Source organism: Vipera berus, assembly GCF_964194415.1.
Source record: "Vipera berus genome assembly, chromosome: 2".
Taxonomy (NCBI): domain Eukaryota; kingdom Metazoa; phylum Chordata; class Lepidosauria; order Squamata; family Viperidae; genus Vipera; species Vipera berus.
The window spans coordinates 15344191-15358282 of NC_138203.1; the positions used below are offsets into that span (position 1 = coordinate 15344191).

Genomic DNA, 14092 nt, shown 5'->3' on the forward strand with positions numbered 1-14092 from the left:
CGTGACGTTGCGAGTTTGACACCCCTGATATAATCTAAACAAAGAAAAACTACTAATGGTGCCAACCATTTGTTTCCATGCAGGGCATTATTTGGAACAATGGTTCCATTCCATTGTTCCATTCCCTCTTTTCTTTACTCTCCTAAAAAGCTAGGTCTCCACAATCTTCCAGAATACCCATGGGTATAAGGCTATCCTTGTTTCTGGGATTAAAACTATTTCCAAAGAGAAAGGTGCTCCTGCAGTCGAAATTTGAAATTGGACTTTGGTCGTGGCTCAACTTGTACTGTCGGTAGACATTCATGTTGGAGAAAATTTTGGCAGAGGATTGTAATTACCTTTTATTTGGGGGGGAGGTAGCACTATAAGGGGGAGGGAACAATCCTTTCAATTGCAGTTACTCATGAGGTTAGAAAGCTGGACTGACAATCGGCAGGCAAGAGCAATTGCAGGCCACCAAAGAAGCATTTGAACTGTGCTGTGAAGAAGACTCGTGCCACCATTTCTGTTCTTAAAAGTGTTCTTGTACCCTACTTCTAAAATGAGGCCCCAAAATGTATGGTGTATGAGAATGTTCTCCTAAATATTAATTATAGATTACCTATCAGTGGTAGAATAGGCATGACTAAGCAATAAAAGGGCTTTTTTAAAATGCCTGTGTTCATAATTGCTATGCTTTTTAGATTGCTGCTTCAAAATGGAAAATAGGATTATTTTCTTTTTGTCAAAGAACAAATGCATAATGTATTCTCAGCCTGCTGCTCCTTATGCTACAGGTAGTCCTTGACTTACAACCATTTATTTAATGACCATTATCACGACACTAAAAAAAGTGATTTATGATTGGTCCTGTTGCGACTGTTGCGGCATCCCCCGTGGTCAAGTGTTCGAAATCTGGGCTCTTGGCAACCGGCATGTATTTACGACAGTTGCAGAATCCCAGGATCATGTGGTCACCATTTGTGAACTTCCAAGCCAGCTTGTAACAAGCAAAGTCAGTAGAGGAAACTGGATTTGTTTAATGACTGTGGATTCACTTAACAGCTGCAGTGATTCACTTAACAACCATAGCAAAAAAAGCACCTTGTGAAGTCAGATGCAACTCACTTAATAACCACCTCACTTAGCAATAGAAATTCTGGTTCCAGTTGTGCTTGTAATTCGAGGACTAACAATGTTCATCAACCTTAGCAACTTTAAGGGGCGTGAACTTCAACTGATGTCTGTGAAATCATTTTTATTATTCAACAGCAGCAGCCACCATCATCCCAGCAGGCTGCAGCAGAGCCAAGTGGGGAGTGCAGTGACACTCCATTTGTTTGGCTGGGGAAAAAACCCAGACTCTTGTTTTTCTGAGCTTTTTATTCCCTTGCAAGACTGTAATACTTTTTGTTCAAATAGAACAATATTAGAACTTTGCAGCCCACTTGCAAAGTGCAACCCACTTGTGCTAAAGTATGTTTTTTCTTCCTTCCTTCCCTATCTGAGTGATGTGTTGATTTTTTGTAAATCAGTTGGGGATCTTTTTCTACTGGAAAGTTCAAACTACGTTGAATAGTTATGATCAGGAGTTTTAATGTACATTTTCTACTTATACCTATTGATAGGTGGTAATGAGGTGGAATCAAATAATAGTTGATTTGAGATCTTGAAGTAAAAACTTTGTACTCTAGTTTTTATGTAGTTGCTTAATTTTCTGAAGCATTTTGGATACAGGAAAGTATCCATGGGATACGTATGGTCCCTGCCACAATTGCTACAACATTGTAGGGAAAAAGAATATGAAGGCAAGGAGGTTTGATAGGGACCATTGTAAATACCTACATTTACATGACAGCCATTAATATCTAGGCAAGTCACATGCTATTAAATTTTGAATTTTTATTTATTTATCTATTTAAAAGGTTTGTTTGGCTATCTTAAAACTACAACTCTGGGCAATTCACAACAATGACATAAAATCAGACATCAATAAAATAAGTGTGCCAACTAATCCAAAAGTTCTAATTTTGCCTTCCACAAGTGAACTTTTTTTTATAAATTAGCAGAGAAAAGAAATTGGGTTTAGAGATGGATAATGGATTGGTTGTGGCCTACCTTATTTAATTATTTTACCAAAAATTGCACAGCCATGTCTATAAGGGCAACTTTGTTTACATTACTTGCTCTAAAGATTTTCCAATTGTACAGGGACTTGCAGTGAAAAGATGGCCAACTGACTACATACCCAGGGAGGGATTCCTGAAGGAGCCCTGGGCTGTAACCTTTTCAACTAGCAACAGAAAGAACTGGCATTCCCTTAGTTTATATGACTCTCCTGGGTTAGGGAAAGTCCTAGAATTATCCTTCAAGTTCCTCCGATACAGCAAAGGTCTGCAAGTAGCTTCTGGAGCTGTGCTTCGAAGTAGCCTGTATGCCAAAAGCTGAGGAGCGGGGCTGCAGTCAGTTCATTGTTGAAGAAGCAGCCATTTTGGAATTTATTTTTTTCAAATGGACAGTAAGTTGTGCCTTTCATTTCTTAACCATTTTTAATGACTATTAATCTTTATTAAGCTAAAAGAGGCTCTCTTTAGCCAGAGTCTGTTATTCCTTTTTGAAGATCTGCACCATTTTGGGGATTTCTTCAGTATTAAACAACCAGGAAGAAGGCTGCTAAGGCAATCTAAAATAAGAAAGTGTGGACTATCTTTTTTTTAAACAAAAGTTGATGAAGAAGTATAAGGGCAGAAAGCTATAATTTTAGTTTATTATTTTTAGTGATTTGTATCTTGGTCTGCTTTGTTGTGGGTGGCTAAAACTTTCCGGTTTTCATGATTCCTGATTGGCCAGCAATTCTTAAGTCATTTACAAAAAAGCTACTCTTTGACTAAAGAGGGAGTTAAGAAGATGGGGGAGCAAATTATTAGGGTTGTATTTGAAAAATCTTTAAATAAAATTCATCAGTTCATGGATCAGCTATACTCCAAGAATGTTAAAAAAAACTTCTCAAACTACATCCAGTTTTGGTCACCACGATGTAAAAAAGATGTTGAGACTCTAGAAAGGGTACAGAGAAGGGCAACAAAGATGATTGGGGGGCTGGAGGCTAAAACATATAGGGAACGGTTGCTGGAATTGGGTATGTGTAGTTTAACGAAGAGAAGGGTGAGGGGGGACATGATAGCAGTGTTCCAATATCACAGGAGCTGCCACAAAGAAGAGGGAGTCAAGCTATTCTCCAAAGCACCTGAGAGCAGGACAAGAAGCAACGGATGGAAACTAGTCAAGGAGAGAAGCAACCTAGAACTAATGAGAAACTTCCTGACAGTTAGACCAATTAACCAGTGGAACAACCTGCCTCCAGAAGTGGTGAATGCTCCAACACTGGAAGTTTTGAAGAGGAGACTGGCCAGCCATTTGTCTGAAATGGTATAGGGTTTCCTGCCTAAGCAGGGGGTTGGACTAGATGACCTCCAAGGCCCCTTCCAACTACTTATTATTATTATTATTATTATTATTATTATTATTATTATTATTATTATTATTATTATTATTATTATTATTATTATTATTATTATTATTATTATTATTATTTCAGAGATGCAAATATGTGTAGAAAGTTATCAAACCACTGAGGTAATTTCACAAGTACCTGACAATGCAGAGCAATCAATTGCAATTTTGGAATTTAAACTGATACCAACTCTTATCATGGTTTAAATATAAACCTCCCAACACAATTGAAAGAAGAGCTTCAAGAAAATCTGCAAATTTTAAAAGGACAAGTTTAGGACTTTTTCCTTATGGACATTATTAACAAGGTTGAGAAATCCTTGAGAAAAAGAGAAGCTTCTAACTATTAGACAGATATTCCGCAGAAGAAAAAGACTTTACTCCATGAAAACAAGCTGGAAGGAGTGACTTAAACTTAAAGAGTTAATTGGAATTAGGATGGATTTTTATTGGTTTGATAGTTGTAACTGAAAGTATTAATCTAAAGTTTGAAAAAAACCCTTTTTATATATAATGCTTAAGTAATTCCTAAAGATGGTAGAGGACAGGAAGGCCTGGAGGAACGTTGTCCATGGGGTTGCAATGGATTGGACATGACTTCACAACTAACAACAACAAATTTTGTAAAACATTATTGAAAGTATATTTGAGAGTATCTGTGTTAAGAGAAAGTTAAAGAAAAAGATGTATTAGTTTAAATAAAAGTTTAGAGTTTTAAAAAGGATACAAGAAAAAAAATATTCTATGAGGGTAACTTGGAGGGAGTGATCTAAATTTAATAGTGAACTTTATGCATATTAAGAGGAAGTTTAAAAAGATGAGTTAGAAAGTTTTGATTTTAGAAATGTTTTTAAAGAAAAGTTTAGTGTTTTAAAATGGATAAAAAATGTATTTTTCCCTTTAAGGTTAACGAATCTGAAAGGATACAGTGAATTTTGTTAATATAAATAGTGATAGTTTATAAAGATTATTAAGTGAAAATAGAAATACATATTATTTCCACAGCAAGGAAGATAAAGCAAAAATGGCTAAGTTGATTGTTTTATTCAAAGAGAATATATTTAATTATGCATTTTTATTTGGATATCACTTCTGGATTTTGTGTTTGTGATGAAAAAAAATGAAACTGATTTAATCGGTTTTGCTGATTAAATATATTTGATGTTATAGAAATGGCTAGTTATATACTAATGTGTAAAAGTAAAAGGCTGGAATGTTATCTTGTACTGTGCTAAAAACAGTCGGAAATCAACTCTTTTTTTTCTTCCCTTGTACCTCATATTCTTTTCCCCTCTCTTTTTCCTTCCCTTAATTTCCTATTTTTATTTTTATTTTATATAATGATAAAACAATAAAAGTCATTAAATGGGATTTTCCAATTGTATGGAATTTTTTTTTAAATCAGAAGTGGTCCTTGGTATATGTTTTGAGTTATTTTCAGTAGGTAAGCAAAACCTTCTTGATTCCCAGCAATTTTCATACAGCAAGTAAAAGTTAGATTAAAAGAAATCTCACATTTAGACTTCTGCTTGCCATTTTATCTCAGTCTTTCTGTCTCCCACTTCTTAAATGAAGACTATTTAAGCTTCCCCCCCCCCGCCCGCCAATTTGAACGAGAGATACCCTGGACTCTAATCCTAAAATCATGGATTATGTGATTTTTAATTCTGCACATTCTAAGGGTGCTGGGTTGGAGAAAGGTAGAGCTGAATTTTATACAGGCATTAATAGGCTGTGAGTTAGAATCTCTTATCTCTCACAATTATGTTTGGAAGAGTTATCGGTAAAAGGAAACCAGGCCACCAAAGAACATGTCGGCTGGACACCATCAAAGCTGAGGAACCTGCCAGAGGATAGACAGGATGGAAAAACTTAACATAGCAGTGCAAAATTGGAAAATGTTGAGAGACCTGGCCCATTAGAATCACCAAGAGTAGGACATGACTGAATGGATAACACCATCATCATCATATCTCCCTCAATGCAAATAACTGTACATATAGCTTATTGCAACATATGGCTCATGGAGTATAATAAAGACTTGCTTTCCATTATTTTTATACATAAACACACAGAGAGAGACACACACATATATACAGTACATAATACATACATATAAACATTCTTACTTGAGCTACATTTTTACTCTTGGCCCCAGTTAGCAAACTGGATAGAGGAACTCTACTAGGTAACACCATAAGCTTCCAGTCTACTCAAATCATAATATGCCACGTTAGATCTTGTTTTCCTAACTCTGGTTTTCTAACATGTCTTTTATGGCAGGCAAAGCTTTGACCTATCTTCTGCTGCAACCTCCCAGTCCCAAACTTCCTCCTCACAGTACCATTCGGAGAACTGCCATTGATCTCATAGGAAGAGGGTTTACAGTGTGGGAGCCTTATATGGACGTGTCTGCTGTGCTGATGGGCCTTTTGGAACTCTGTGCGGATGCCGAAAAGCAACTTTCAAAGTAAGTGTTGATCCCTTATTTGATTAAGGAGAAATATTTTATTTCTGATGGCCTTTTTGATAGAGACATTTGCATTAGATCTGCAGTGGCCCAGTTTTTGATTGGCTGTTATTTCCATGAGCACATTTCACCAGTGCTTCAAGACCCTCCACGGACTTCTCATTTGCTTCTGGGTACAGTTCAAAGTGTTCATTTCAACCTACAAAAACACACACGGCTTGGTGGTGCCAAGCTATTTTTTTTAACTACCTCTGCAGCCAGACTTGACTCAATTCATTTGTCCTGTGACCATATTGCAGGGTGAAAGGGCCGAAGCCCCCCACTATTATTTTACTCTACTCAATTAAATTAAATAGGTACTGCTTAGATGGGAAGGTTACTGGCCACGTGTTGACATAGGCTCCCCTGGCTGAGAATCAGAGATGACCCTCGCCCCCTGGAGTCTGTCATGACTGGGCAGGGGAAACCTTTACACCTTTATCTGTGCTATGGAACCCCTTTCCAGTTCATATCTGTTTAGTCCCCACATTGTTGGCATTCTGGAAAGATCAAGCTTGTTCTGGAGAGCCTGTGGTAGTTGAGAATAGGCTGTTCTATGGTAACTAGTTTTTATGTTCCATATTTTGCATTTTATATTTGTGAGTTTACAAATATTTTTTTTATCTTCTACCATAGATTTTATTGTGTTATTGCTTTTTATTGTAATCCATGAGAATCCCGCTGTTACAGGAGGAGAGGGGGAGAAGGAGGACTGAAAACACTCCTTATGGGTTGAATCATTTGTACCTGTCAGAAGACAGGATAAATGGATAGTCTACCCCTGACATAAATAATATCCAAAGGTAAAAAACACAAATCCACTGCATACCAGCCACATCTAGAAATCTGATCTCTAGATCATAGTCACTAAACCCTGATGTCTAGCGCATTCAATATATAAATACATTGCTGGTTGAACAAATTGTGACTTCAGTAAAGCACAAACATATATAAACTCTTAGGGTGTAATTGTAGGCAAGCCACGTCTACTTTAAAATCACAATCAAAAGGAAAACAATCTCGGTTTACTCATTTGAAATACTCTTCTCCAGTTGCATTCCAGCGTTATGCCTCTTATTCATTCCTTCCTTTCCACAGAAAATTTAGTCATGCTATCCTGAATTCCAGGAAATAGTTCAATCATAGTTTTATGGTTTAGACTTCAAAAGGAAGCCAGGATATCTTTTCTACTAGAGGGAGTATGAAATTGGGAAGAAAAGGCAGAAACAAAGAGAGAGCATGTGAATGTATTAAACAAATAAATCATGGTTTATTAATTTAATTGTGCATGTGAATTGAGACATGTAGGGAATAAACTTTTCATATCCCCCTGCACATTGCCTGACTCTTTTCTATTTTGCTTAAAATAGAATTTGCTTCCTTGGTTTTTTATGGCATGTCATTGTTATTTTGTTAAAACTTAGCAGTGGAGAAAATTCTCTCCCTCTCTTTGTTGTTTTATGTTTATATTTGTTTCATGGTCTACAATTGGATCTCACACTGTTAAAGAATGCTGCTCCACCTCATCCCGGTAGGCAGACTCATCCCCCTTGGAGATAAGCCCCATCACGGTTGTATCATCCGCACATTTAACAATAACTTTGCTGGGATGAGTGGGGGTGCAGTCATAGAGGGTGTAAAGTAGTGGGCTCAACACACAGCCCTGTGGGGAGCCCATATTAAGAATAAGGGCTGAAGAGATATAGTTGCCTAATCTAACCCTCTGAGAGCAGCCAGACAGGAAGTTCATAATCCAAAGGCAGATTGAATGTGAAAAGTCCAAGATTGACAAGTTTAAACACCAGTGTGTATGGAAGAATTGTGTTAAATGCAGAGCTAAAATCCACAAAGAGCATCCTTACATAGATCCCCCGCTGCTCCAGATGAGTCAGAGTAGTATGGAGAATGATGGCTATGGCTTCCTCTGTAGATCTTTTTGCTCTGTACGCAAACTGGTGAGTGTCGAGTGTGTTTGGGAGGCAGGACACATTGTGCCTGCAGACCAATTTTTCAAAACACTTCATGATAATAGATGTGAGTGCCACTGATCTATAATCACTGAGACTGTTAATAAAAGACTTCTTTGGTAATGGAACAATGATGGAGGCCTTCAGACAGGATGGAATAGTGGACTGGGATAGAGACCGGTTAAAAATCTTGGTAAAGACCCCAACCAGCTGGTCTGCACAATCTTTAAGCACCCGGCCAGAACACACCTTTGGGCAAGGAGGAGAGTGGCGCGGTCAGCCAGGGGGTAGCCAAAGGACCAGGCAACACAAGTTTCCCCTGCCATCTCACTCCACCTGCCAGACACCTGGCTTCAGTGTCACTTCACTCTCCCCTGGCTCCGAAACAGGGAGCAGGCAGCACGAGGGAGGAGGAGGAGGTGGCGGCAGTTGCCACCAGCTGTTGCACAGGGGTGGCGGAGGCCTTTTGTTCTCACTCCCTCCTGACTCCAAAACAGCAGAGGGGGACCGGGTAAGGGGACCGAGCCTCCCCTGCTCATCCTTCATAACATGGCAGCCCGGCTTGGGAGGGGAGTGAAAGGGAAGAGGCGGGCGGGCAGCCAGGTACAGGCCACATGGGACAGCTCTACCCCCCCATCTGCCTCACCTTGCGGCAGCGGCACTGGTGCGTCATGCGGTCTCCTGCCCCATTGCAGCCATTAGCAACCAGACAGTGGGGTGGAGTGAGCGGGCAGTTGCAAAATAAGACATCCCCCTAAAATAAGCCCTAATAGGTCTTTTGGTCCAAAAAATAATAATAAGACCAGGTCTTATTTTGGGGGAAACACAGTATGTACAATTTGCAGGAAAGTTAAACACATTCCATTTTACATATGGAGAATAATGATCTATCATTACTCTCTACTTTATTACTGTGATAGCACATTGGATATACGTAATCATAAAACATGATCAAAACTCTGTTTCCAAAATTATTAACTTGGCATGACATTCTTCTTGTATAGACTAAAGATAGATGCCATTATGAATTATAATTCTTTTTAAAAAGCTTATAGAAGGATTTTTTTTAATTCAGAAAAAGTATGATAAGAAGAAGAATCTATTTACAATAACAGTTGAAGAAATTCACGTGTTTTATGGTTTTAATTTTTCAACAATCTGGCATAATTGCATGTATCGATGTGAGTGTGTTTTCTTACTATTGTAAAATCATACCTAGGTAACTTCTTTTTTTTCATTCAACATATGTTTAATGCAACCAAAAAATTAAATATGGATTAGGTCTAATTCTAGAACTTAATCAGAGGATTTTAAAAACTAGTAAAAATTATCCTGGTCCATGTATATAAAGTACTTCAGTATCATTTTATGTAAGCATGAAGTGTCTGATAAATAGGCAAATCTAAAAAATGATAAATTTTTGAGAAGAAAAATCAATAAAACTATAAAATCAAAAGAAACAAAAAATAATTTTTCATAGACAAAGATATAAAAATATTGTGCAGTTATCACAACAATAAGATGAACCAAGCCATTCCACAGAGTTTTCAGCCTAATTGTGCAAAAATTATATTTTTGCTTAAATATCTTCCTGCTTTCTAGAGAAAGGAAGAATTAATCATTGTCCTTCTCCTCACATCCTCACATCCTATGAAAAATCCTTTCCTTGGTGATGGATATAAAAGCCTTTTAAAATTATTGTTCTCTGAGTGCTTAATTCTAAATTATCTGAGTGCTTAATTCTTGACTAATAAATATAAAATTCTTGGTCAATTTTTACTTTGCTAGATAAAAGACACAATAAAATATAATATTTAAATGTATTTTATATTTTAAAATTAATATCTCCCTCTAGGGAATTAGGGAAGACAAAGTGATATGCTGAGCTTTATTTCTTTTCTTCTCATTCCTGCACAACTAAGGTTGCCACATCTTTAGATACTTGTATCTAATAAAACACAATTTTGAATGTTACCAAATTTATTCAATCTGTTCTAATATATCAGAAAATGTTTTAAAACCTCAAGTGGATTTTTTTATTGTGCTTTCTCCATTGTCTTCCAAAAATGGATTCAAGTCCTGATGTTCAGTGTTAAGCTTCTTTCTCTAAGAGTTTTCCAATTCAGCTAAAGTTTTTGTCAATGTAGACAACATATATAGCTTATCTCATTTGATTCTTTGTCCCTTTTCTGAATTATTCAACATATAGTACAATAATGTTGCTCATTAATATTAATAATATATAAACATTCTACCCTGATTCTTAGTGTATGCTCAGAATCACAAAACAGGAAATAATGCATTAAAAATGCAGTGTTAAAAATAAATTTAGAAGGGTCACAAAAGTAGAAATCATTAAGGTCATTATAAACATTTTGAGTGAGCCAATGTAAAATTGAAGATTATTGCCTGGATCTTGTAGACTAGAGTGTTACCATTTGATATTACTTATTTAGGGGGGGAAAGAGACTAGGACATCATCCCTAGGACAAGAATTATTATTATTTTTTTATTTGTGCACCACTTGCTTAAAAATCATATTCTAAAGCTTGTGCAATAATGATAATGTCCCATCATGTAAAGTAACTTAAGTTTGTTATGATTTAAAAAGGATTTATTAATATGTCTTCAGTCATTTTTCATCTGACTCATTTGATATGCTTTTTTTCTTAGCAGATTTTTAAAGTTTGTAAAATAGTTCTTAAGTCTGTGTTAATTGAGGGCAAATCAAAGTTTTCCAATTGTTTTCCTCAAAGAGTCATAGCCTCAACATAAGTTTTTATATGAACTTATGTTTTTATATGACATTGAAGTTACATGAACTCAAATGAAAGTGCAGTTTTTAAATTTTGATTGGCAGAAATTTTGATTCCTAGATGGGATCCTTTTATTACATTACCCACTTTATATATAGGACATATGTGCCGTTCCCAAAACATTGAGAGCAGATTATTTTCTCCAATTCAGCAATGGTGTTGCTTTATATTGCATTGTTGTTGTTGTTGTTGTTGAACATTCTAGCTACCTTTCTTAAACGAACTTGGTCATTGTCTGAAATCCTCAAAGGATGCTGATATCAGGCAAGGATAAATTGTAAGGCATCTATAAGTATTTAATTTCTGGTTTCAGTGAAATGGAAAATAAGTATATGTTATTACTACCAAGCTGGGTATTGCCAAAGTAAAATATTTTTGTCTCCTTAGGGAAGAGCTAAGCCTTGTGTGCATGTAGGTGTCTGTTTTGAACAGAGCTTCCATAAAAGACAAAATATAGTTTTTCAAGATGCTATTTTAGGCTGCCTGATATACCTCTAGCTGTCATAAAGATTAGTATTGCTCTCCGTATACAGAGCTGCTGAATAAATGAATGTATCAGCATGTAGCCTTGAGGAGACCAATGCAATTTTCATCATGATAAATTGCATAATAAGCGAGAAAGTGTTTGCTTATTAATCCATAACAAGATTTAGATTGAAAATGGCCTGTTACATCCGTGACAGGTACTGTACTGACTGCAAAGGGACTTAAGAGGGAAAGAAATGGAGCAACAATGTGTACAGGGGGTTAAGTGTCCATCTTACCCTCCTGATGCCCTGCTGGGCTGCCCCTTTTTTGTGCCTGATTTACCGTGCACACAATAACAGCGCACAGCTGCCTCACTTCTGTCTGTGATGTTAAGCATGGTTTATAAAGGAGCTTTTATGTCGAACGTGCGGTTCCGAGGCGGAATGGGGAAAAAAATCACTTCACATTTATTGACAAAGGAAAACACATGCAGTGTTTATCTTTTTGTGTGTTTGGTATGTCCGTGTGTGTGTGTGTGTGCGCGCGCGCGCACATGTTGAATAAAATACATTGCTAAGCTGTAGTGTGTGGATCTTTGAATTTCTTCTTTGCACTTTGGCAGTTCTTTCTCCTTGCCATTTCGTCCATTTCCACCTCCACCCCACCTTGACTTCCTCCCCAAAAGATTAAATTATGGAAAATTTGTTAAGTTAACTGCACTGGGGAATTAAGAGTATTTAACTAGTATTAATTCAGCTTTGATTCTATGCTCAAAGAGATTATAGAAATCGTCCTGACCCATAATTTCCAGTTATAAATTGCAGCTTAATTCATTTTACTTGGATACAGTTTATCTAATGCACTGCTGTGTAATTAAACAATAAAATGTATTTATTAATTTTAATATTTGGTTTAACCTAAGGAATTTGCCAGTATTATTTCTGTGTTGCTCCTGTTTTCTTTTAAGAGAGCTTTGTGAATGCAGGAATTTTTCCATTTTCACCTTAAAATAACCAATTAAAGCCGGGAATGTGCAAGACTGATAATATGGAAATGTACCTGAATATGAGGGGAAAAAACTGGAAGCCTAGATTTAGGAAATGTAGAATTCTAATAGTTATATGCTTCTGTGATTGCCTAACCAGAGAAAAGTCAGTCACTTGGAGTTAAATAAAGCTATAGTATTTTCAAATGGGAATGAAAGGACTGTGAGGAGAATGCATGATTTTTCTCATAGAAACTTAAGTGAGTTAATAGTAGAGCACTAAAATATATGCAAATTTCAATACTGCATGTCTGAATACTACCATGGAAACTTTACAAATTGTATGAGAATTATTTTAGAATTTTATCAATTCATAATGAGCTTTCCATTTGAGAATTATGTCCATAATCCAAGAACTAATATATATTTTCCTTCCTTCCTCTTTCTTCCTGTCCTTCCTTCCTTCCCTCCTCCCTCCCTCCCTCTCCTCCTTTCTTTTGAGTGATTGACAATATTTTAAAGAAAATGGTAAGCAACATGGTACCTCTAGTGACTCATATGCTTGCAGTACTTTTGTTTACTAACCCTATCCAGCAACTGAAGAGGATGGATAAAATTTGGTGTGGTGGGAGAAGCTAATGAAAGAAAGTGCAATGGACCAGATTCATCCAAGGCCATGTAGAAAATCATGTAGAAAAACTCCCTCAGAACATCCTTATATAATAGTCAGTTGGGTAGTGATTCACAGTGCTGTTAACTCATCCATTCTTAGCTTTCTTCCCTTCTAATCATGTTAGGTTTCATACATGTTCCCAGTGCTTTTTTTGTAAAAGAAAAAGGTGCCAGAACTCACACATGTCATACAACTCGCCTTGCCTACCCTACAAGGTTCTATCCAAAAAAAGGTGCCGGAACTCCGTTCTGAGCGTTCTATGAGAAAAAAAGCCCTGCATGTTCCCCAGTGCATATTCTTGCCTAAATGTACAAGGAAAGAACAGAAATACACACACAGATGCAAACATAAATATGAGGTGTTGCTTTATTATAGAAGAGAGTACATGTACCTTTGTAGGGCTGTGATTGGTAGAGAGCTGGGAAAAAAATAAAAAACCGTTCTCTGCATGCTTGCCATGCCGTGTTATTCATTCCAACTTAATGGAATACTGGAAATTAAATGCTGCCAATTTTCCTGTTTTATCAGCAGGTTATTTCTCCAAAAAACAAAACCAGAAAGGCTCGTTTCAAGGGCCCAATTTATTCTTTATTTCCTTTTTTTAACAATAGCAAACTAACTGTTCTCTGTCATGTTTATCCACCATCTTTCTTGGTGTCTCCTTTTCACATTTTTATTTTTTTTTATTTTTTTATTTTTTTTTAAAAAAAATAGCAGTATAAGTGCTGCTGGCTATCTTTTTTCAAAAATGCAGCCTTTTGATGAAAGCTACTGGCTGTAACAATTTTGTAACTATAATATGGTCAACTTCTTTAAAGCTGCCAAGAGTTTATCCACTGTTCTGGGGCAAAAGAGGGGATTTATACAAATATTATTATTATTATTATTATTATTATTATTATTATTATTATTATTATTATTATTATTATTATTATTATTATTATTATTATTATTATTATTATTATTATTATTATTATTATTATTTCACACAGTAACAAGTAAAAAATCCTGAATGTACCATCCTGGTAGACCAAGAGGGGATCATTTTAATCTACATATAGTAGGATCCTAAAATGAGGTTAATACAACATAGCATTTTAGTTCATGTGCATTAGACATCTTAAGAAATGTTTATTAAGACTTAGTTTATTAGCTCCTTGATGATTAACTCAAGAATTGAAA

At 36.2% G+C, this 14092-nt stretch overlaps 1 protein-coding gene across 2 annotated transcripts in view; it reads left to right on the forward strand.

Annotated features, from left to right (window-relative positions):
- Nucleotides 1-14092, forward strand: part of WDR7 (WD repeat domain 7) — a 242885-nt gene that overhangs the window by 157613 nt on the left and 71180 nt on the right. For both annotated transcript variants that reach the window (XM_081317822.1, XM_081317821.1), the window contains one exon: nt 5776-5962. In XM_081317822.1, coding sequence (XP_081173948.1) covers nt 5776-5962 — 187 coding nt within the window. The remainder of the gene's footprint in view (nt 1-5775; nt 5963-14092) is intronic.